Here is a 25,239-nt window from a genome sequence, read left to right on the forward strand (position 1 = left end):
AGGATGGGGAGTTGTGACAGCACCTATTTCTCAGTCCCAGTTGGGCAAGCTGCCCCTCTGGGCTGTAACTATTGAAGGACCTCAGCAGCAGTCCTGCTGTCATCTGTATCAGTTGTGACAAAGACTGCCCATTTCTTATGGGGTCATCGTAACAGAGGAGAATATAACTGACTAATTTAAAAGTTTAAATTAAATTACAGCCCCCTTCAGGACTTTGGTAATTACCAAATTCCAGTGAAAATGTACACTTTTTTTCTTCCTTTTCTTTGCTTACCAAATGAGTTGTCTATTTTAAAAATATCCCTTAGCCTCTGTTCAGAGTTTATGTCATAATTCATCATGTCAGACTTTACTGTAAGAATTCTGAAAATCACAGATGTGCTAAATTGACAAGTTAATTGTCAATTTTTTGGTTGGTTGGTAGCTAATGAAGATTTTTTTCTTGATTAGATAATGAGATTTGTCTGAAATGAGGGGAATCACACATCCATGCTGATTAAATTCTCTAAAATTGTACTTTTTGGAGTGAAGTCTTAAAGATACTGTTACTTAGTCGCTGAGGTGAGCAGCTCTGGTGCTGGCACCATCAGCAGAAGAACACTCCAGTGTGGTGCACAAGGGGGTTTCCCCAACCTGGGAAGCCTCAGGGGGAGCCAAGGGAGCCCCCAGGGCCCCCCAGCTCAAACGGCAGCCTCTGACAGGACCTGGGTGGGGCCGGGGCAATGGTGGCCAAGCCCCCCACACCTGTAAAACAAGCCCTTCGGGGGTGCAAGCAACCAGGAGTGTTGCAAAAAGGGCAGACAATCAGGGCATGATGCAGCAGTTTGCATGGCAGGGCATGCAGGAAGGGTGCCAGAGCCTTGCCTCTTACACCCAGGGAGCATTGGTACCCACCTGGCAGAAAGCCATGGCCTCTCTCAGCTCAGTGCCCACCACGACTGACACAGGTGCCAGACAGAGCTCCGGTGGGAACCCGCTGCCACCCAGGTGCAGGGCCGCAGGCGGTGCCCTGCTCTGACCCCAGTGCCGACCGGCGGCAGCGAGCGCTCCCGTGGGAGCTGCACCCGGGCAGAGGGGATGCTCTGCTCAGTGGCAGCGCTCTGGGGAGGGGGGAGGGGGCTGGGGAGCACCAGGGTCAGGGAGCCAGAGAGAGAGAGACACTACTGGGATCACACCCTGCCTTCCCGAGACAGCCCCAATGGGCAGACAGATGCGTGACGGGGGGGATTCCCTATCCTCTCTCTGCCTGGCTGAATGCAGTGACGTAGGGGACAGGGGGCAATGGGGACAAGTTCCTGCCTGGCACAGCAAGTGTGTCCCCTCTGTGGCCACCGCACCACCCCAGGTCCCCTCGCACAGCTGGTGTGAGGCTCAACAGGCGGCACCGAGCAGTAACAAGGAGGGTGGTTCATCTAGCATGGAGGTGTTGCCCAGGCTAAGTCGGCCAATGCCCTGGGTCAAAACTGCTTCCGTGAGGTAAAAAAGACGGGTCATTGCCATCGGAGACTCCCTGCTGAAGGGAACAGAAGGCCCCGTGTGCAGGCTGGACCCACTTCTCAGGGCAGTCTGCTGCCTCCCTGGGGCTTCCTACCATCCTACAGCCCTCAGGTTATTGTCCATCATTGATTTTTCAGGCAGGCAGTGATGAAGTTGTCACAAGAAGTCTGCAGGCACTCAAGAGAGACTTCAGGGCATTGGGACAGTTGGTTAAAGGATCAGGAGCGCAAGTGATGTTCTCCTCTATCCTTCCAGTTGCAGGGAATGATAAGGGAGGAAACAGGAAGAGCCAGCAGATCGATACCTGGCTCTGAGCCTGGTGCCACCGGCAGAATTTTGGGTTTTTTGATCATGGGTTAGTTTACATGATACCAGGCCTGCTGGCAACAGGTGAGGTACTCCTGTCTCAAAGTGAGAAAAGGATCTTTGCACAGGAGTTAGCAGGGCTCACTGAAAAACCTTTAAACTAGATTTGAAAGGGTAAAGGGGAAAAATCCAGGCTTGCTAGAGAGAAGCTTGGGGGCAGCATGCTGATGTTTGAGGGACAGCATGCCAGCAAGATCTGGGATGGAGATCTATGCAGCAGCAAAGTCCCAAGTCTTATTGATGTGCTAAAAACTATGAAGCACCCAAGAATGGCCAGGTAAGAATTAGGGCTTCTCCTCTCAAAAAGGTAGCATGATCAATAGCTCAACTGGAGTGTGTCTACACCAATGCACACAGCATGGGCAGCAAACAGGAGAAGCTGGAAGCCATTGCGCAACAGGAACATTATGACACAGTTGCCATCATGGAAACATGGTAGGATGTCTCACACAACTGAAGTGCTGCAGTGGATGGCTATAAACTCCTCAGAAGGTATAGGCAAGGAAGGAAAGGAAATGAGATAGCCCTGTATGTTAGGCAGCATTTTGATTGTTAATGATGGTGATGATGGGTTCAGTGTTTATGGGTAAGAATCAGGGGGAAGGCTAACAAGGTAGATGTCATGGTGGGAGTCTGTTACAGACCACCCAACCAGGATGAAAAGGTGGATGAAAATGCAGATAAAATATTCTATAATCAGCTGGGAGAAGTCTCACAGTTGCTAGCCCTTGTTGTCATGGGGGATTTCAACTTACCAGATGTCTGCTGGAAATACAATTCAGCAGAGAGGAAACAGTTTAAGAGGTGCCTGGAGTGTGTGGAAGAGAGCTTCCTCACACAGCTGGTGTATGAGACTGTAGAGGAATGAAGGCAGTGGGTTGATTAGCATTGATAACATGCAGCTGTGGCCTTGCCACAAAAGCAGTGAGTTGATAGACATGGATGATGTGCAGGTGTAGCTCGTTCCTGCTAAGTGGTTAAATAGCCCTGAGGATTGTGAGAAAGGTGGTTAGACAGAGGAGGAGCAGTGTGGTTTGGCCTCTGGAGGAAGGAGATACAGCACAGACAGTAGAATCTGACCAATGGCAAAGCCTTGTAGTGGTCTACTAGTTTGTTTGTGCTGCAACATGAGACAACTGGGGAAGGCACCCAGCTAGACCTGCTGTAGGTGAGCAGAGAAGGACCTGTGGGTGATGTGCTGCTTGGAGGTTGTTTTGGACAGGGCAATTGCAAAATGATAGGGTTTTCAATTCTTGGAGAAGTAAAGAGGAGGGTCGACTACCTTGGACTTCTGGAGGGCTGACATAGGCCTGTTTAGGAGCCTGGTTGACAGAGTCCCTTGGGAGGCACTCCTAGAGGACAAAGGAGTCCAGGAAGGCTGGACAACCTTTAAGAAAAAATCTTAGAGGCACAGGAGCAGTCTGTCCCCATGTGCGGAAAGATAAGCTGGTAGGGAAGAAGACTGGCCTGGCTGAGTGGAGAGACTCTGCTCGAAATCAAGGAAAATATAGGAGAGTTGATGACCTTGGGAAGAAGGGGCAGTCCACTTAGGAGGACTACAAGGATGTCACGAAGTTACACAGGGGAAAAAATTAGAAGGGCCAAAGCCCAACTAGAACTTAATCCGGCTACTGTCATAAGAGACAATAAAAGATGATTCTATAAATACATTAGCTACAGAAGGAGCGCTAATGAGAATCTCCATCCTTTATTGGATGCAGGGGGAAACATAGAGACAACGGATGAGGAAAAGGCTGAGGTACTTAATGCCTTCTTTGCCTTAGTCTTTAATAGTAAGACCAGTTGTCCTCCAGGTACCCAGCCCCCTGAGCTGGAACACAGGGATGAGGAGCAGAATGAGGTCCCCGTAATCCAAGTGACCTGCTTCACCACTTGAACGTGGACAAGTCCGTGGGGCTGGATGGGATCCACCCAAGGGTACTGAGGGAGCTGGCAGATGTGTTCACCGAGCCACTTGCGATCATACATCAGCCGTCCTGGCTGACCGGGGAGGTCCCAGCTGAGTGGCAGTTAGCCAGCGTGATGCCCATTGACAAGAGGGGCCAGAAGGGGGATCCAGGGAACTACAGGCCTGTCGGCCTGAACTCAGTGCTGGGGAAGGTTACGGAGCAGATCATCCTGAGTGCCATCACACGGCACGTACAGGACAACTAGGGGATCAGGCCCAGCCAGCATGGCTTAAGAAAAACAGTTCTTGCTTGACTAACCTGATCTCCTTCTATTTCAAGGTGACCCACTTAGCAGATGAGGGAAAGACTGTGGATGTTGCCTACCTAGACTTTAGTAAAGCCTTTGACACAGTTTCCCACGGCGTTCTCCTGGAGAAACTGGCTGCTTATGGTTTGGATGGATGTAATGTTTACTGTGTGAAAAACTGGCTGGATGGCTGAGCCCATGAACAGAGTGGTGGTGAATGGAGTTCAGTCTGCTTGGTGGCCGGTCACAAGTGGTGTTCCCCAGGGCTTGGTACTGGGGCCAGTTCTGTTTAATATCTTTATCAGTGATCTGGATGAGGGCATGGAGTGCACCCTCAGTAAGTTTGCAGCTGACACCAAGTTGGCGGGGAGTGTTGATCTGCTTGAGGGTAGGAAGGGTCTGCAGAGGGATCTGGATGGCTGCGTTGATGGACTGAGGCCAATTTTACGAGGTCGAACAAGCAGAAGTACTGGGTCCTGCACCTGGGTCACAGCAACCCCTTGCAACACCGCAGGCTTGGGGAAGAGTGGCTGGAAAGCTGCCTGGCGGAAAAGGGCTTGGAGGTGTTGGTTGGCAGCCAGCTGAACATGAGCCACCAGTGTGCCCAGGTGGCCCAAGGCAGTCAATAGCACCCTGGCTTGTATCAGAAATAGTATGTCCAGCAGGACAAGGAAAGTGATTGTCCCCCTCGGCACTGGTAAGGCCTCACCTTGAATCCTGTGTTCAGTTTTGGACGTCTCACTATGACAAAGATTTTTTGGTGCTAGACTGTGTCCAGAGAAGGGCAGCAAAGCTGGTGAAGGGTCTTGAGCACAAGTTTTAGGAGGAGCGGCTGAGGGAACTGGGGTTGTTTAGCCTGGAGAAAAGGAGGCTCAGGGGAGACCTTGTCACTCTCTACACTACCTGAAAGGTGGTCGTAGTGAGGTAGGTGTCAGTCTCTTCACCCAAATAACAAGCAATAGGACAAGAGGGAATTGCTTCAAGTTGCACCAGGGGAGATTTAGATTGGATGTTAGGAAAAATTTCTTCCCTGAAGGGGTTGTCAAGCATTGGAACAGGTTGCCCATGGAAGTAGTTGAATCATCATCCCTCAGGTATTTAAAAGATGTATGTCCTTAAATGCCACATCTACACATGGTTTAGTGGTGGACTTGGCACTGCTAAGTTAATGGTTGGGCTCGATGATCTTAAAGGTCTTTCCCAATCTAAACGATTCTATGATTCTATGACTTTATAAAATCCAGCATTTAATCACTGATATATCCCAGAAAGGCTTTCCACTAATATGTTGCTGCCTGGGTGTAAGTTAACAGCATCACATTCTGCCCTTGTTTCACAGTTACTGTTTTGAGAAGATCAGAAAGGAATTTGCAGTGTGAAAGCAGACATGTGGCTGTGCATAAAGTGTGACTTGATGAACTGATCAAGATGCAGCTGAACAACTAGCAAAACCAGCCAGCAAAGCCCACAAACCATAGTCTGACAGCCCAGCATCTATTTTTCTGTCTGTAATAAACAGATGTCAGTGATGAAATTCTGTGTAAAAACAGCTCTTGCCTTTTTTTTCCACAATCTGTATTAAAAGTAGGTCATGCAACGTGACACCTGAATAATTTTGGTGGTGAAAGAAAATTTTTTACAAATCTGGTCAGTTTAGTCCTACTGGAATTTACTTGTCTAACATACATTCTGTAAATTTTGAATTATTTATTTTATTTTATTTTCCTTACATCTCTTTTCTCCTGGGTGTGCTATGGGTCAAGACAAAACCTGGTGTCATTCGTCCCATGCTGGTGAAAGGAAAGACTGCACAGCAAAAGGAGGAACCCTATCAACCCAATCCTTTTAAAAAGTACCTTGAAGAAATCCGTGATCAAGATAATGAGCAGGTGAGTAACTCTCAGGCTGAAGGATTTTGTACCCTCAGCTAGTTTCCTTAAAGATGACAGAATAATCTTAAATCCTTATTTTGTCCTGGTCTCTTTTCTTGCAAAGTTAGATGATACCCCAAGGGGCACCTGGCTCCTGGAGGAGAGTCTGCAGGCTGGAGATGGTCAGCTGGGCTTTCTATAGGGACTCTTTTAGTGATCTAAAAATCTGTACGTTGAGGAGAGGACCTTTCTGTGATGTCTATAGGAAACACTGTACGAAAGGAAGTGGAAATCCTGTGCTCCCCTGCCAAGCAGGTGTCTGAATCAGATCTACTAGAAAGCAGTTCCTCCATTTGGGATCCAGACCTGAATCCTCTCTAAAGAGAAATGAGTACAGCAAGAGCCTGGCAAGGTTCAGACTTTCCTCTCCAAGGGAGACTGTAGAAAGCCCCAAAGAGTTTCCATGTGTCTCCCTAGTGCATAGCTTCCCCAGGTCCATATTCATGTCCCTCCACAGCTGGAGGGGACAGCTCTTCTACCACATGGAAGGGACATCAGTGGGCAGCCCATGGGGCAGCAAAAGTGCTGTCTTCTCCCACAAAACACAGCATAAAACAATAGGATCGTTTTGCAAAAACACATCTTGAACTTTGCTGACCTTGTATGTTACGTATGAGGCATTATTTCAGGAAAAGGCAGATAAATGGTTCTGTCGGCCTTGTACATTTGTGTTTGTGTGCGTTATTGTGAATAACTTGACTGTGCCACATAATCTATTCTTGTAGAAACTTACTATCAACCTATCCCGTATATTCAGAATCTTCCATCTGGAGGGTAGTAAAATGAAGTCAATAGTCCTCTTGTCAGACACAATGTGAATAGAATACCTTATTAACTGAATTTATCTTTCTTCTATGCCTCTCTAGTCACATCGTAGAGAGACTGTAGCAATGGCAGTCCACTCGTCTTCCTTTTATAACTGATTTTTTAAAAAGATGTTCATTTTAGTTCTTTCCATTCTTTCCCATAGCTCTGACTTGCGGTAGGATAAACCTGGCATTTCTCAATAGTGCAGCATTACAAACAGAGCAAGACTATTTGTAGCATTAGTGGGCTCCAGCAACACATATGGGTAGCATCAGATGGTTTCTCATTCTATAGGTTTCTATAGAATGTCTTTGAACTTTTGTGGTTGATGGTGAATATTTGACTTCGTAGACTACAGGTGAGTTCATAATGAGTTTTTCACGCTTTAACTTACTGAAAACTTTCTGATGCCAAGGCACTGCGCTGCCATTCACCTGGGATGAAAGAGGAGGAGGGCTGACATGAAGCTGCTGCTAGAAAACTCCTGGTCTAGGGCACCTCAGTAGGGCCTCTCTGCAAAGGCAGGGGCAGCTTATACCTCCTTTTCATCAGGGCTGGGCACTGATTCTGCTGGCTATAGTTTTGCTGATGAAGGAATGATGCACTCATGAAACTGTATTTTTGGACAAATACAAACCTGTGGTTATTGCCATACTCTGAAGCTTTCTAACTTCTGAAGCTATTTGTGAAAATCAATCAAATTACGCATTATAAATTACTTTTGGTACGTATTACTGAAGTACTGAGGACATAATAAGTTCGTGAATAAATGTGTTTGTTATAACAAGGGCCAAAACTATTTTATATAAAAGCTATCCATTAAAATGAACTAAACAAATAGTGCACTGACTTTGATAGATGGAAAAGTTAATTTCACAATGAATATGTTCAGGTTTGCTTCCTTTATTTAATAGAACAATGTCATATGCTTTAAAGTACTGATAAATTGGTATTTTTATCCTAAGAAATATTACAGGTTGCTGTAAAATACTTATTATTTTGGGACATCTCTATTAACACATCTTTGTTCTGAAAAAGGAAGTATGTAGATCTGTATTCGGATGAATTCACTGACTTAAGAGAAACTGGTTTTGTTTGTTTGAGAAATGGCTATATGATTCTAGTGGTAGTCTAACAGAACAGTTAGTACAATAATAGTCAGATCTGGGGAAAACACTAAAGTGCTGAACATGACAGCATATGCTGATGATTTCAGCTCTTGCCTCTCAGAGTAGGTTTATGGTACTGATACAAGTTCCTTGTGACTGGAGGAGACTTGGGTGCCCACATGAGGACGTTCATAATCTTACAGCATCTGTGAAACTCTCCTGAGGGTTTTCACTGGCTCTAAGAGGGCTCAGCACTGCTTGTGGAACTGGGCTCCCTGCCCAGACAACAGCTTGAAAATTGCAGTGGCTGTCTCTAACCACAGGGCTGTTACCCTGTAAGGACACTCGTTCTCCCTCTTCACCTGTTCATAGTAGTTAGCGTTTTTGGCTGCACAGCAGCTGGCTTCCAAAAAGTGGGAAGTGTTACCAATATGACCCCCAAAATCAGGTAAATTGACTGCCTACATGGCGTATGAGAGCTGTGGATTTAAACTAGGAGACTAGCAGCTAGGCTTCCTGCTTCCTGCGGAAGAGCTGATGCTTGTCCAGCTCTTCCAGTCCTCGAATAAGAATTTAGCAGGCATGTACTATGGCTGAAGGCAAAACTGCTCATACTGTTACTGATTTTCCCTGGTTTACTTTGGACATTTTCCCAGTCCTTCCGGGAGGTTCAGGTGTTGCATTTCTGTTCTCTCCCTCGTTCTGTGTTTTCTTTCCTTTTTTTTTTTTTTTTTTTTTCTATTACCACTGCCAACAACATCCTCCCTAGGTGACTGCTGCCCCTCCTTCACCCAGCCCACCTCGAAAAGACAGACCCTTTCAGGCTGCATCTTTGAGGATGATACAGACTAGATGAGGTTCCAGATGACACCAGCTTTATTAACTTTTCTCTTTTGATTTTTCTTAGACCTCAGTAGTACCTCCTCACCCTGCCAAACCTCCCAGTGTGACACTAAGTGCTGGTGACTATGTGGGTGACATTCACTTTGAGACATAATGATGCAGCCAGCTGTAACTGCTGACCTTCAGCTTCACATCCCTGTATTGAACACACAGTTTTTTGCACATCCGAGGAGCCTGTTTGCTTTTCATTTCATTAAGAAACATCCCCACGTGGAAAAGGCCATTTCCCTTTTAAAAAAAAATCAGTAATTTTTGTTTTAGGCAGCTGTTCTTATGCAGAACAGTAAGAACAACCAAAGTAATGGATGGAGGCAAAAAGAGATTTCTAAATTAGTAAAGATTGTCTGGAAAGAATGTAGCTCAGCTCACAGATAGCTCTTTTTATCTGTGTTCTGGGTACACTGTATATAGATTGACACTGGTGTGCCAGTAAATTTTATAAACCAGGGAAAATCCCATTTCATTTTGGTTTTTTATCATATTATCTTATGCTGCCTTCTTCTTTTTTTTTTTTTTTTTTTTTTTTTTTTTTTCCCTGAGGACATATACAATTTGCTCTGGCCATTCAGTGGATATCTACTTGTCAAACAGTTGTTACAGACAGAGTGTAGTATTTTTGAGGTTCCAATCTGACAGTATTGTGTCCCACGTTTTTAGATGCCCTTGCTGGAGATTGTAATGTCCTCATCATGAGAAAGAATATTTTTCCTCTTGCTTAGCACATTTCATCAATGTTTCAGGATTTTTGCAAGTATGCTTCAATTTGTTCAAAAAAGCACCATAAAATATACCAGAAGTATATGTAACTCGTGAGCAGCACTGATGTGATGGCTTCATGAAAAATTTAATTTGAAACTTGGGAAAAAGAATCTTTTTTTGGGAAAAAATAGGGGATTTTTTACATAGTTATATGAAAACAATTTACAATAAATGTTAGAGCATTCATGTGCTTGCAAATATTTATTAACAAGAGTGTACATAGGCTCCTTTGTCATTAAAAAATAAACCACTTTGGGCAATGGAAGAGCAAGATAAGAATGAACTAAAGAGATATCAGTTACACTTGGCATGCAGTGTTAAGTCCAGTTTGCCAAGGTTTATCTTTAACAGAAGCAGGGCTGGTGCCTCTGAGGAGGACTGGTAGGAGGCAAGGTCGGTGTGAAGTGGCTGCTGCCTGGTCCCCTTCCACTCTTGCCACTACCAGGGTCTGATCTGCTTGTTTGCTTATGCTCACTCTTTCAGCAGGTGACACATTAGCTTCTGTTGGAACTAATCGCAGCTCTTGTCACAAATTTTCTGGGTCTTGAGCTCAAAGGCACAGCATGCAGTGGAGTTTCTGGTATAGACTCAGCCAGCCAAATGGGTGAGAATACAGGATGTGTTGTATCAATGGCTTTGACAAAACCTAAGCATGAGATTTGTGCCAAAAGCTGTGTGCCTCCTTGATTCTATCCCAGATCATTTAGTCTTTTTTTTTTTTTAAGGATTTTATCCTTTAGGTACAAAAAACACATGTGTATTTGGTTTTTTTAACCAGAAACTGTTAACTGCTGAATCTTGCAGTAGTGAAATACATCGTTCATGCATCTTCACATCTTAAATAGCTGAAAAGGCTTTTAGAATCTTGTTAAAAAGCCTGATGTGCTCCTGATAGTACATAGATAGGGCAGAATTTCTTTTGTACCTCTCAGAACTTGTTTTCAGATTGGTTTTACTTCCAATCCATCCTCTCAGAAAATGTCCCCAAATGTGGCCATTTTATCTTGGCACAAGATCCTTCTGGGCTTTCTTTTTCTGTCACTTGAGCATCAGTTGAGCTGTAGGAAGGAGATGAACTGGACCCCAGTCAAAGCATAACTGGTTTAATGGGACATCTACAAGTAGGTATTTGTGTGTGTACTTTTGTGCTGATGTAGAGCAATTGCATTGGCATAAAGGTAGAGTATCTTTCCTAGTTGTTCATCAAGCCCTATGACATCTAAATAAGGTGAAAGACAAGCACTTTTCTTTCTGTCCAAAGCTTCCTTCTTGAGACTGCTCTCCTACACCCTCTGTATCCAACTAAACTGATCCCTCCGCCTAACTCCCCTTTGCATCCATCTCCCTTGCTGACTGTCTAAACTTTGGACCTTTCAGCCACTTGTCTTCCATCATGTGTGACATTCATGGGAATCCTTATAACCCTTACAGTCACAACTCTTTGTACATTAAGGTGAGCGTCAAGTGTGGTGTGATTCAAGAGCTTTGTCAGACTTTTATCCTTTTAGTTCTAGGCAGAATTCAGCTGAGTTTCTGAATTAGGATTCAGTGCTGGCAGGTGCTCTGGGAGATGTCTCAGACAAGCCTGTCTCTCCAGTGTCCCTGGAGATATTGCTGCTTTTCCTTCCCTCAGCACAGCTTATGTCGGGGCTTGCTTTCTGCAGACTAGCTAGGATAGGACTCCCACCAGTCTTCATTTAAACTATTTGTCCTCTAAAGGAGGAATCATTTATTTCATCCCTCATGCTCAGATTATGTTTAACATTTACCCATACTAAAGTAATGGGCTATTTCTTTTTTTCTTGGGAACTGAGGGAAGGGAGGGTAACCTGAGAGAAATACAGGCTTTTCCAGTGGCTCTATCTGGCATCCTGACAAGCAGTTGTGTCTTGCCAATACAAGGGGAATCACACCCTTGCTGGCATCTGTGTCTTCTTCGAAACAGCAGTGAAGAAGTTAGACAAAATCTCTGTAGTCTAAGGCCTGTGGGTGACAGGGCTGGCTAACCAGCTTTGTAAGGTGAAAACAGTGCCCTCTGTCTTAACTGAAGTTTTGTCGAGGAGCAGCTGACACAAGGTGTTTACAGTACCTCAAAAGAGCTCTTGTCTGGTGTTAGAAAGCCATTACTTCTGCAAGTCCATAGAAGATGTTGTTTGGATCCCTCAGATGCATCCTTCCCAAGTCCTCTTTTTCTAACGCGGAATTTGGCTGCAAATGCTCAGATCTTGATGCCAGGAAAGATAATCCCACTTGGAGAGGTACAGTGTGCTTTATTAGGGATGCAAGAGGTTAAAAGACAGGTATTAGGTGCTGTTTCTTCGGGCCATGTCGTGGTTTTCTCATCAGGGGAAGCACCAGTGTGAAGTATGCGTTACTACTTTTAGGCACACTGGGAGCTGAGGCTGCTTTGGAAAGAGGTATCACCTCTGCAGAGAATGTATGTTGGTCAGCTCTCAGACTCTAAAGAAATGCCTGGAAATGCCCTTCTCTCCCCATTGACGAAAAACATAATTTAGGTTAGTAGTCACTGTCAATAGTGTCTGAAGTTGGCCCCTCTGTTCTGTGAGATTTATAGAATTTACCATTTTAGCCACTTGCTAGGATGGACTAAAACAAAAAACAACCTTCCATTCCATCTTTGAGGCATCCTGCTGAACAAAAGCACCTTTGCACATCTGCTGCACTGTGTTTTTGTTCTGTTTTAATTTATACTAAGCTGGACTGACATGCTTATTTAAGCAGCAATGATTTTATGATCAAGTATTTTTCAACAGTTTTCCTGGTTCATTGCAGGGCGTTTACATGAACAAACAAATAGTTCCTATGATTGTTGAAGCCAGTTTTTATAGCAAAAATGGGTATGTGCTGTTGCTAATGAAAACACTGCTAGAAACTCAAAAATTTGTATAGGAAGGTGAATAAGGCATGGAAAAGTTTTCTGAAGATAATTAAGATAGTGTAATTTTTCAGTATAACATGTTAACTGTTTTCTCAAACAGGGATATACTTGCTGAATAATTGAAAGAAGGGATTTTTGCTGCCACTGATTTCCCACAGCACTGTGCACCCAAAACTTTTCTCTTGAATGCAGAGGTCATAGGACAGCCCAGCCTGTGTATTTGCATTCCACCCCTATGGTGATGACTACGAGACCTCTTCATCTGCAATTCTTTATCTCAAGAAACTTGCCATTCCAAGCAACCTTTGTGAGCTTTGCAAACTGATAAATGCAGTCACACCTCTCTGATGTTAACAGGTTCTTCCTGTGCAATGTAAATACAAGAGCAACATCATCTCTTTGATTTCTTTAATTTCCCTCTATAACATAAAATTGCTCTCTTACTTGGGTCATTTTCTACTGTCTGCTGTTAGCAAAGGTATTTCACATACTTCTGTAAACTTCATACATCTGTAAACAGCTTTCATTTTATTTTTATATTTTATATATATTTTTCAATATATAATGTATATTTGATATAGTCTCTTTTCTGTATTGAACTCTGGCTTTCTATTTAAGTTTCAATTTTCTAGGGTGGAGTAGCATCATCCATAGCCCAGAGCTCACCAAAGAGTGCTGTATTCTGTCAAAGAAATGATCAGAGGATCATTTAATTTTACTTCAAATACTTTTGCAGCAGCACTTTAAATGGTTATGTCATGAGCGAGCTAATTGGGAGGGCTGTGTTTTAGATGAGGCCCTACTACTGACCTGCTGTGACAATTTAAGGAAAAAAGCCCACACATTTGGGCTTTTGCTTGACTTCCCGATGCCATGCCTCTTGTCATGTAAATAGGCTCCTGACTTTGGTCAAGCCCACATGTCATGATAATGCTTGTGTTTTTCCAGATGGATCCCTGAATTTAGTTAATGTAGCAAATTCTTTCTTCCATCCCATAAGTTTTAGTGAAAATCCAAGGGAATCTATGATGTTAACTATGATTAGTACAAAACAATTCAATAATTAGGTCTTCTGAAGCAGGACTGGTGAGAATGACAAAGATTTTTTGATACGAATATATTTTTTGAGACTTCTTTGGAGAATTTTCAGTAGAACTGAATTTACCATTGATCGGTTTTAAGTGTTTAAAATAATTTAATTTTTTTAGTTATTTACAATAATTTTAAAGTCTCAGCCAATGAAGATAAGGTTAACTGATATAAAATGAGACAACTCAATTATCAGAGTGTGGTAAAATTTTTATGCATTACTGGCAGTGATAGTAAATAACTTTAGTAAAATACATTGTATTTCTGAACTGATGTCACTCTCAGGTGTGGCCCAATACTTCGGGAAACAAAATAATCAGATATCAATGTTAGCCTAGTTTAATACAAACAGAGGTTTATTTACACAGGAAGTAAATATTCAACACTTAATTTTTTTTTAAATGTTTCTTTTTTGGTCTATAGTATTAACATTCTTTGATAACCAAAAGAAGATTAAATTCTGTCTTATTCACATGATTAATATTTAACTTTTGAGTCAATACTCATTGATTAAAACCCCTGATGATATTTTCATATTTTTTCTTGTAATAACCCTGTCCTCTGTACCACCCAACTACAGTTTGAGCTATTCATGTTTTTAAAATGAAATTATTTATTTTATTGTCATAAATAATTGAAGTAACAGAAAATACAGTGAAGTAACAGAAAATAGAGTACAGTAGACACAGGATCAGGTGTTGAAATTTCAGAGTGTTAGACCTGCTCTGTAAACAACATCCTGACAAGATGGGAATTTCTTTCCACGCTTTACTAAACCTGGACTGTCATCTCTGTAAATTCCCTGGAGATCTCCTTCTCCACTCATCATCCCTTGGGATAAGGAATAATATGTGCCATGACTTGCTTGCTGTCTCTCCTGCCATCCAGTAAACACATGGTCAGTCTCCACGTGGTCAATCTATAGATACCTGTTACCTTTCTAACTATATGTTGTACTTCATCTTCCACTAGAGGGCAAAACCAGCTGCCATAAATTCTCACAATCATTTAAAATATGTTGTAAATACACAATTGAGAATGGACAGGATGTGCCAGTGAATGATCTTGCACTTCTATAAAAAAATACATTAAACGAGTGTTCCCTCAGAAATGGGAAATAGGATATGGGAAAAAACAGAATGATCACTTGTGTCATATTAGTGAGGTGGGCTCCTAAAACCAGTATCATCTCATTTGTTGGCTCAGGGTATAAGAACATAACAGCTGTCTCTCTTTGAAATACTTTATTGAAAGGACACTGTGGTGGTGTTTAGGCAGACCGGACTCAATGCCAGGCTGGTTTTGTTTGAAGCTCCACAAAGTACCTGAATCTTCATAGCTGGTGGAATTACACAGATGAAGCTGAAAGATAGACCTGGCAGGTTTTGTAGATGATAACTGTTCGGAGTGATGATATCCATAAGCTGTGGCCTAAATCATTCCACAATGTGGTTTTAGCTTTGATGGGAGAAGGCAGCAGGACCCAAAGTATTGTGTCTGTCCTTGTGACTGGAGAAGAGCAGAGAAGGCCCTCTTCTCTCATCTATGTGCATGCTGCTTCTGAAATAAAAATGTTGCCCATTCAAGTGAGCTGACTGTTCTTATCACCCTTGTCATCTCCCTTGTAGTCTCCTTCCCCACTCTGCCCACCATGCACCAGGTTCTGCTGCTCTTATTTACACTCATTGGTCTTGAATAATTATATGACTTGAACACTCCTTTTGATTGGAATAAAACGACTCAGGAAGGTGGACTTGGGCACAACTATTGCAGTGATAGAAAGCCTGAGGTAACATTTATCTCTGTGGTTAACTCCAAAGCATGCCTCTGCTGGCAGTCTTTAATGGAGGACTGTGTAGGGTGGAAGAGCACAACTCTGCTCTCGAGTACTGTGTTCAGTTCCAGTCTCTGCAGTTTAAAAAAGGAGTCCCAAGGAGGGCCATGAGGATGATCAAAGGGCTGGAGAAGCTGCTTATGAGGAAAGACTGAAGGAGTTAGGTCTTTTCTCCCTGGAGAAGTGAAGGCTCAGGGGGGACCTCATCACAGTATTTCAGCACTTAAAGGGTGGCTACAAAAGTGACAGAGGCTCTCTTCTCTCTTCACAGGGAGCCTCATGAAGAAGACAAGGGATAATGGGTACAATTTGCACTGGGAGATGTTTCATCTTGTTATATAATTATTATTTTTTTTTACAGTGAGAACAGCCAATCATTGGAACAACCGCCTCAGGGATGCGGTGGAGGTTTTCAAGATGTATTTGGACAGGGTGCTAGGTAACCTCATTTAGGCTCCCTTTCCCACAAAAGGTTGGACCCTTCTATGATTCTATGATTCATGTGGAGATATAATCCATAGAAATTTATGTCAGGGCAGAGAGCATTAGCTTTTGGGAAACCAGCTGTCATTTTGAAGGAGAAAGGAATGACCTGCCCAAGTGAAGAGCTAGCAGATAAGCAGGTGTAGCTCCCTCAGCTGGGGACCACCTTTCAGTTCTTACTGACTTTCAGACTGCCTTTTCTTTCTGTCAGCAAGGGCTGAGCATGCAATTCATACACATCCCTGTGAAAATCTCTCTGTCGGTTAAATATTTAGCCTTGGGAATGGATTGGAAGGAACTGCCTTTTTACAAGAGGTATGAGAAATGTTAAAAAAATTACCATTTCTGCATCTGACCAGACATTACTTATAAGAGTAAATGTCCAAGCTTGCAGAGGACAGATTTTCTTTAATGTCCAACTTTGAGCTTAAGCTAATTTAATTTTTTTTCCTGGACCTAAATGGAGTTTTCTTGAAATGACTACATGTTGCTGTTGGAAGTGTCAGCCTTCCATAATCACTTGCAAGTCTGGAAGCTCATAGGTAAGCAGGATATTTAAAGGGGATTTTTATTATTTTTTAAATGAAATCAGCGGTGTTTATCTCACCATCCAATCTCCTACTCATTGGAGTTTGTATTTGATTAATAGTAGCATAGTGGGAATTGACATTCTGTGAATGCGGCAGCCTTTCAGGGTTGCCATGGAAAAGCACTTCTCTCCCAGACATCATCCCAGCAGCTTTTATTTCTAGAAGAGAGTTTCTTTCTCTCTTTTGAACTTTGGTATTTAAATGCTGGTCTTGTGTAGGTGTATTGTGCTTGATCAACCTTCTATCCGTGATCCAGAAGAATTGCTTTAGTGTGGAAAAAGAAATCAGAGGCAAACAAGCCTTCATTAGTGTTGTGCTACAAATTGGACTTCCTTGTTCAGAAAATATTAATGCTTAATATTGTTGTGTCGTCTTTGTATATTCTTCTATGGTGTTGCTTGGGCTTAAGGACCTATTTTAATTGTATCATATATAGATGACATTTCTACCACTTTGGAGTTGGTTTGATAATGCCTGCAGAAAATGCCTCTAGAGTACTTGCTCAGCTCATGTTTAAAGAAAGGCATTTCTCATAAAGCACTTTAGAAGGTTCATAACATGGTAATCAATTGGTTTCTTTGAAGACATCAAATTAGCAGGAAAACACGAAGGTAGCTTAGGCTCAACAGGAGACACAGCAGCATGCACTTGACGCGGAGATGTCTTAAGTCTGACACTGCCTGGAAAGGACTCTCCTACGCACTCCTGCAGAGACAGCTTTTCCAAAGGAATAAAAAAAGAATTGATTACTGTGTCTCTCCTTTTGGCCAGGGTATTTAGACCATTTTGAGATCCTTGCTGTCCTATTTCCGCTAGGAGAAGCTGTTGGTGGTAGGACCCTGGTATTTTTTTGTTGTACTGTTCATTTAGAAAACATGCACATAAAATCTTGTTTTCTTGCATATGGTAGAATCAAACTCCAGCAGGCACTTTCCATACTCAGAAACTGAACGTGCTTTCCAGTGAAGACTGCTCAGAAGTGTCCCGATTTCTTCTTGGAACACACAGCCGGTTCTGTTGCTTCCTGCCTTCTCATTTATACAGGCTGTCTCTGCTAGGGTAGCTTAAACCAATCTCAAGCACCAAAAAGTGCCTTAAAATGCTTCATCTTCATTCTTAGCAGTCTCTTATAATGTAAAACTTGAGTTCAGTCTTATGCCTGGCTTTCTAGGACGCTTGTGTCTAGTCTTCTACATAGTAGATTTCAGGCAGACATTTTTAATACATAAATCAATAATCAGTATAATAGAAATTCTGGCCCTAGCTGAGAACTAATTTCTGAAATGTCTTTATCTTAGCCTTCTGTAATTTCAGATTGTTATGTGAACTCACTTCCTAGGGGAACAACCAAAGGAAACACAACAGCCCAAATACTACAGCACTCCTAGTGTCTGCTTCTAATCTCTCTGTTGGTTTATGAAAGGATTCTATGACGTGTCCCACGGTGATGGGGGCAAGCTTGCCATAGCTTGGAGGCTGTTTCTGATGCTAGGATCCTGATCCATGACTAGATTTGGATTGGCTAGAACTCCATTTATAGAGGTATTTGAAACTATAGAAAACGGGAATGTTAAAAAATGATGTCTGTTAGTGATTTGGCAAATGGGGACTGCAGCCTGGGGTCATGTCTTTGCTTGTAATATAGTAATACACACACACACACAAAAAAAAAAAAAGACAAAATTACAAAGAACAGGAGCCACTCAGAGGTAAAGTTTGTTATTAACAGCAAAAGCAGAAATATACTATTGAGTGAAAAATATCAAACAAGATGTGATGTGTATGTGAAACAAAAATGATACTTTTATGTTTTTTTACTGAAGACAGTGAGAAAACAAAGTCTGAAGGAAAAAGATTCATAATTAATGGCAACTACTCCAAAACACCCAGAGCTAAAGATAAATTTATATCTTATACCTCACTAAACACAGATGTTTCTAGACAATTTCATGCTGCTTTTTTAGATTGTAAAAGAATCTTCCAAGGTATCAAGGAAAAATAAACAGTGAGCTGATGAATCTTTGGAAACTCTACATTTTAATGGACAAATTGGCACAATTAAATTCACTTAACCTTTATTGCAGGTATCGATATAATGAATATTCTGGATTATGGCCTTAATTAACTCCATATCCAGTTATGTTAGAAAAATATACAAATATCAATTAGTTATGGTAAAATTCCAAGTATGTACTTAAAGTTTGAATTAGATAAGTTAGTATTTATGTATGTTGCAGAGATGTTATGAAGTTCAAGGCATTAATGTTTTGGTTTTTTTCTTTTTGGCAAAGTACTCTGAACTTTGATGAAGAGGTCATGTCCAATAAACTAAATTATAGTACTAGTTTTCTCTTTTTCTTAATTAAACAATGGCTATCATTTTAGTGGCTATATGATAGGCAGAATATTATCTTAATACAAATATTAATATTGTAGGTGACAGTTACACATGTATACCCTTGAAAATTCAGTCAAAGTTTGTGGTTTGGGTTTAAAGTAGTGAAGGTCAAACATCTCTGTTACATGAGAAGCTTACTCATAAAACAGGGTTTATTCAGTTTTTCAGCTAATTTGGGAAGAAAATACATGGGGGGAGGTCAGCTCTGAAAGTTAAAACTATTTCATTTCACACTTTCATCTGGAAAGCTGTTAAAGTTCTTCAGCTGTGTTCCGTTAATGAGCAATGAGCCCCTTCCTGGGGCAGAGAAACGGTCTCTTCTAAGGAATGACTCACTTTCTGTGAGTCCACAGATAGTCAATATGCTGAGGGAAATTTCAAACTCTTGTGGTGTTGGAAATTCTGAAATTGTCTTTCTGATACAAATGAAAATTTGAAAAAAATGTAAATACTCCAGAAATCAATACGCATCATTTGGGTTATATGAATTAACTCAAAGCAGATAGTTCTAGTCCATGCAATTAGAGGATGATTGTTTCTGCTGCCTTACTCTGTGGGTGTGTAAGTTGTGGTTCTGATGCCTCAAGTCTTCATTATGGGCCTGGTATTCTTGCTGGCTACTGGCTACTGGCTCTCATATAGTGAAATTAGTCCTGTGAGGAACTGCAGAACTTGATTAGCCCACAGCAGAAAATAGAGGCTCTTATCACGGTTGCCACAAAGTGCACTGACAGTGAAATACACTTTAATATATTATGGAAGTGATCCAAGATGAAACATCCTGGTCAGAAAACACAATATTCCAGTTATGGACAGGATTTCTTACAATTAAGTACTTCATTACAATTTTATAAACGGCTAGTGAGAGTTTGCAAGAGAGATCAACATGTTTTGCAGAAAGCTTCGCTTCTTTGTTGCTAGTATTTTTCATTGAAAAATCATTTGGCAGAAACCCCCCAGCCAATTCCATCACAGACTAGCGCTTTATGTCCTGGGAAAGGCAGCTCAAGGAAAATCGTTGAAATGCTGGGCTTGCATGCATGTCCCTCCTCCAGCACCACTTAGAGATAAGGAATCCCTAATGCAAAGCGCTGTAACTCCTCCAGCCTCTGCTATTCAGATCTTATCTTACACAAATCTTTCAGACTCCACTCTGGTGCCCTCCAGGCCTGTGTCCTGTGAGAACCTGTCAGGGGACCATGTCTGCCTGTGAGTTGTACTTCTTGTGCAGGTACTTATCAGTATCTGGAGTAAGTTTTGAAATCTTCAGGTTAAAAATGCGCATGTACAGTAGTGTATAATAACGGTTTGCAAGTCAGTCATGATGTTCTATTGCATAGATGGCTGAAGGCACATTATAAATCTTTGTTCTGATCACCATTTCTACTTTTCATTTGCTTTTATAGAAAGGTGAAAGCTGTAAAACAATTGGGTGCTTAACTGAGTCTTTGAAATTGATTTTATACTGTGCCATTTCAGAGAGACTGTAGACATCATAATTATAAATTGTCCCTTTACCATACATATTTTCCCTACCCATAGTTGAAGGTAGTCCTTGCTCGGGTACTATGGGTGTTTTACCATTTATTGTTACCCTAGATTTCATGTTCTTGTACTCAGAAAAAGATGTTTATTTATAATATTGTTTTATAAAAAAAGTTTGCTTGTTATGCATGTATAAATAAACATTTTTAGTCTTTGAGAAATTAGTAATTCTTCCTATTGGTGAGGAATGACTCTATGTTTCGTAAGAGTATAGAGTAGCTAATTTATTTTCAAAGTGGATTAAAGATTTAACAGAGTAGTTTGAAAGTATAGTGTATACTTGAATATTCCCTGGTTACTATAGTGGAAACATTCTTATTTCTTATGTACATTATCTCTCAGTGGTTCCAAAGAGTTTTAAACCTGTGTCTCAATTAGCAAAGGTTGCAGACACTCTAGAGAGTGACTTAGTTTTATGAAAAAGGTCTTACACTGGGAATACCTCAGAAAGCTTTATATTAGTCCAGAGGCAGCTGTGATTCACAGCACAATAAAGATAAACTGACCTTTTAAAGTCAAATACATCTTGCTGATTACAGAGCTAAATGAACAAAGGTCTAACTAACATGTTATATAACCACCTCTTTTCTAAGCCTTGACTGAGTCTGTTAGAGGTTATTTTGGTGAGGTATATAATTTCCCTTTGAACTTGCATGCTGCAAATACTTACATATTGCCAGGATATTCTGCTCTCCTTGGTACAATTTTTGCAGCCACAAATGCAGATTTGTCTAGTTTGCTCTTTCACTGTTCTTAGAAATAACAAAGAAAATGTCACATTACCAGAAAACAGGGCGATGTCTGCAAAAGTTAAGAATTATTAATTAACCTTGTAAGAGTAGTGCAAAATTTTGTAACTGGCAAAGGAAAAAATAGAAATTATAAAAGCAACATTGTCATATTCCACCATCAACAGATGCAATCATTTTATATTTGTAGAAGAAAACAGGGCTTCTTGCCAGCTGCTTTGACCTGGAGATGGAGGACTGCCTATGACAGAGCTTGATGAGGTCTTACTAAGACAACGCACCCATAAAAAGTACATAGTCCAAGCTGCATTCACACAAGGTCTTGTGGACATTGGCACATTCTTATATGATTCTGAGGAACGATAGTCACACAATGTCTTGTAAGGAAGGGTTAATTCCACCTCATTCTGCCTACTTTGCATTCTGGTGCTTTTAAATTGACTATCTGGTACTCTAATATTGACAGCTTAGCTCTGCAGAGAGATGATCATGCTCTGTGAGGATCTTTCCCCCATGCTTAGGGCTGTAAGTTGTACTATGATTCAGGTACAAGGCTGAGTTTGGTCAGGTAGGCTATCTGTCCTGTTAAGTCTTCTCCTAACACCCAGGGCTGACCACCATGCAAAGAAAGCAATGCAGAGACACCAATGTCCTCCTTTAGTACTTGCCTAGACAGTAAGAGACCTGATTACAGTGCTTATCTCACCCTGCAGAGATTCAAACTTCCCTCTCGTCCAAAAGAGCTTGGTCCTTACCCACCGAGCTGCAGAAAGCAAGTGCGCTAGGACAGCAAGTTCCATCCTGCTCATGGGACTGCTGTGGTGTGCATTCAAGAACACAAAAATCATATTTGTAAGGAAAAATCAGGAAGGAAATCAGAAGATTCTGTAGCCTCTTGGTGAAACTCTGGGAGAACAGGCACGGGACCTTTTCCACAGCAAGGCACCTTTTCCACGTTTCAGATGACACTGACATTTGATGGAAATAATACAGAGAACAGGCCTCTGGCTCAGCAAGATGAAGTCACCCACACCAAGGCACTCAGCTCCTTTGTAGCTGGCAGATGTGTCTGACTCCAGGGAAAAACCCAACACCCTCCTTTCAGGGACCTGCAAGACTAAGCATTATTTTAGCAGAAAGTATGCATCGCTTGACTTATGTGCTCCATATTCCCTAAAGTACTACTTAGATTTCTTTATAAATGTATCCATACATGACTTCCTTAAGACTAGACCCCCTGTCATGGCAAAATCAGGTGTCCAGAAACCTGACTAGTAGAACCTGTAGAGTCTTCTAAGATAACTTCAGGGTGTTTATGTCAGATAAGCCTTGTGAACATAGGCAGAACTGTACATTGTTCAGTTTTTCTCCCAGTCTTAAGCCTGTACAAACTTTTCCCCCATTATTATTCATTGAAGTCCTTGTTTGCCTCTCACTTGTCTTCTTTCAATTAAGCCTCTCTAAAATAATCAATGTTAAGAGTGTCTGTTCAGAAAATACAGATAATTTTCCTTCTCTATGGAGACTGCTATACATGTTGGTTCTTTAGTTTGAAGAGAGGGTGCTATCAAAATAAAGGAAGCAAATCTATTTATTGGACAAAAAAAAAGATCATTACTTTTGTTAGGTCTAAGGAGGGACTTGAGACCTCATACTCAAGTAACAAGGTAAGGCAGAATCATGACTCACAGAGGCATTTCAGGTTAACATGGTAGGCAATGAATACCAGCAAGAAAGGCCAGGGCAAGATAACAATGAAAGTGCATTTTTCATTGATTGGTGCTCTGTGCAATTTGATAAAAAAGAGCTGTTGCATTCTCAGATCACTACCTGACTAGGGAGCTTTTCTTTCTTGCAAGCGTGGACAGTTCTTCTCAGAGAGTTTAGCTGCACATTGGAAAGTAAGGAGAAAATGATCAATACTTTCGCTCTTCTCTTTGTGATTGGGTTTTCATACTTTGCCTGGAATATAGAGATGCTATATTCTGGTGAGGCAATAGGTGATTCAATGCCAGGGTTTATTTCAATGAAATAAGCTTGCCAAGGTACTGCAAGTTGCTAGAGCTTTGTACCTGTGCATCACCAAGGACTGCCCGCCCTTGGTAGCTGCAGAATGCTGTGTTTGGAAATGGGACTTCTGTCCTCCATGTAGGCCATTAAACACCCACCTCCTGTGTCTGTTGTGAAGAGTCATGCTGCAGCAGCGGGGTGGCATAAGGTCTGGGGGCTGCCTCAGTGGCTGTGCTGGCTGAAAGTGGGAGCTACGTATGCAGCAGAGGAAGGGATGTCGCTATTGAGAGGATCTAGGCTCCTTACCCCTTCCTTACCTTTCCTTTACCTAAAACTATTCCCTTGTCTAAACTAACTGAAAAAATAAATACACTTATGGCCTAAAGTTATTCACGTGCCTTTTCATTTTCAGAAGAAAAAAAAACTTAAATGGTTCAAAGCTTCTGTAACTGCTGCTGTTGTTGCTAAAGTTGATTCCTGCTTCCCTGAAAATGAATCAGGGCAAATTTACAAAGGGAGAGAGCAATAAGTGGATCCATAACATAATTTCAGAAAATTAGAGTGTATTCCACTTCAGTATTCTTTGTGTATAGGGCTGGTTTAGCAGATCAGTTTTTCTTCTCCAAAAGTATGGTTTTAACTTTCTTAGGACAAGAGCAATATTTTTTTTAAGCAACACATCATTTGTTAATTGACTATTTGATCTAAATACCAAAACAAAGTAATGCATTTGATACATTGAAAATAGCAGGCTGCTTCAAACCTTCTTTTTGTAGAATTCTCAAACACCCAAACCCTAACACTTTCAGCAAGCTCTGCTCTAAAGAGAATGTCTTTGTGTCACTGTATAGGAAAACCTCACAAGCTTATGGTCTTAACATTGTCTTTATGAGGTCCAGCTTATTTATTTACCTGTATTCTAATTAAAATCTTACTGAAATTGGTATGTTTTTTCACTTGAGCCACATCCATAGAACTTCATTAGTCAGATGCAAGTCATTTAATACTCAAAATACTGGAAAATTACTGAGATCTAAACTCCTTTCTGCACATACTAATTGCTGTTTAACCCCAGCTGGCCACTAAGTACCGTGCAGCTGCTTGCTCACTCCACTACCTCCCCAGTAGGATGGGGAGGAGAATCAGAAAAAAGGTAAAATCCATGGGTTGAGGTAAGAACAGTTTAATAATTGAAATTAATAATAATAATAATAATGGTAATTTAAAAGGAGACAACAAAAAGAGAGAGATGTTGATGAACCCCAAGAAAGACAAGTGGTGCACAATACAATTGCTCACTACCCACTGACTGATGCCCAGCCAGTCCCTCAGCAGTGATTGGCAGCTCCCAGCCAACTCCCCCCAGTTTATATACTCAGCATAACTTTCTATGGTATGGAACATCCCTTTCGTTAGCTGGGTCACTGTCCTGTCTAGGCTCCCTCCTGGCTTCTTGTGCACCTCCTGGCTGGCAGAGCATGGGAAACTTAAAAAGTCCTTACTTTAAGAGTAAGTACTACGTAGCAACAACTAAAACATTGGTGTGTTATCAACATTCTTCTCATACTAAACCCAAAACCACAGCACTGTACCAGTTACTAGGAGTAAAATAACTTCAACCCAGATGAAACCAGGACACTGTTACACAGCATTTCTTAGTTAAAATTTTGTATGATTTATGTCTATGAAATTCAAGATTAAGGAGAGCTCTTTTGGAGGAGATTTAAGAAGACAGATATTCAGTGACAGAAATATGGTTACAGTTTTAAATACCTTTATGTGCATTATCTCATAGTGACTGTATTTTAAGGCAGGTGCCCTTGCAGTGATTTTTACTTGAGATGTCTCTTTCAAATTGGAAAGTGATTTATCCTTCCCCACCTTTTTAATAATGAGAATATAACAGAAACTAGGCCATACATTGAAATAGATTTTCATACAGACAAGGAGTACTAAGAGAGAGCCTGTTCAACAGGGAGCCTGTTGAAGACAAATGGGATCTCTTGCTTTGCTATCCTTTGCATGACTGAGAGTATTGGTTTTCATTATTAAA

The 25,239-nt window shown here is 41.5% G+C and overlaps 1 protein-coding gene across 1 annotated transcript in view; it reads left to right on the forward strand.

Annotated features, from left to right (window-relative positions):
* MLIP (muscular LMNA interacting protein) overlaps positions 1–8,924 on the forward strand; it is a 94,676-nt gene extending 85,752 nt beyond the window's left edge. Inside the window, exons 9-10 of the mRNA XM_055811259.1 lie at positions 5,844–5,969; positions 8,835–8,924. Of these exons, the coding sequence (XP_055667234.1) occupies positions 5,844–5,969; positions 8,835–8,924 (216 nt within the window). The remainder of the gene's footprint in view (positions 1–5,843; positions 5,970–8,834) is intronic.
* The last annotated feature ends 16,315 nt before the right edge of the window (positions 8,925–25,239 follow it).

The sequence above is a fragment of the Falco peregrinus genome, chromosome 7 (genome assembly GCF_023634155.1).
Source record: "Falco peregrinus isolate bFalPer1 chromosome 7, bFalPer1.pri, whole genome shotgun sequence".
NCBI classification, from domain to species: Eukaryota; Metazoa; Chordata; class Aves; order Falconiformes; family Falconidae; genus Falco; species Falco peregrinus.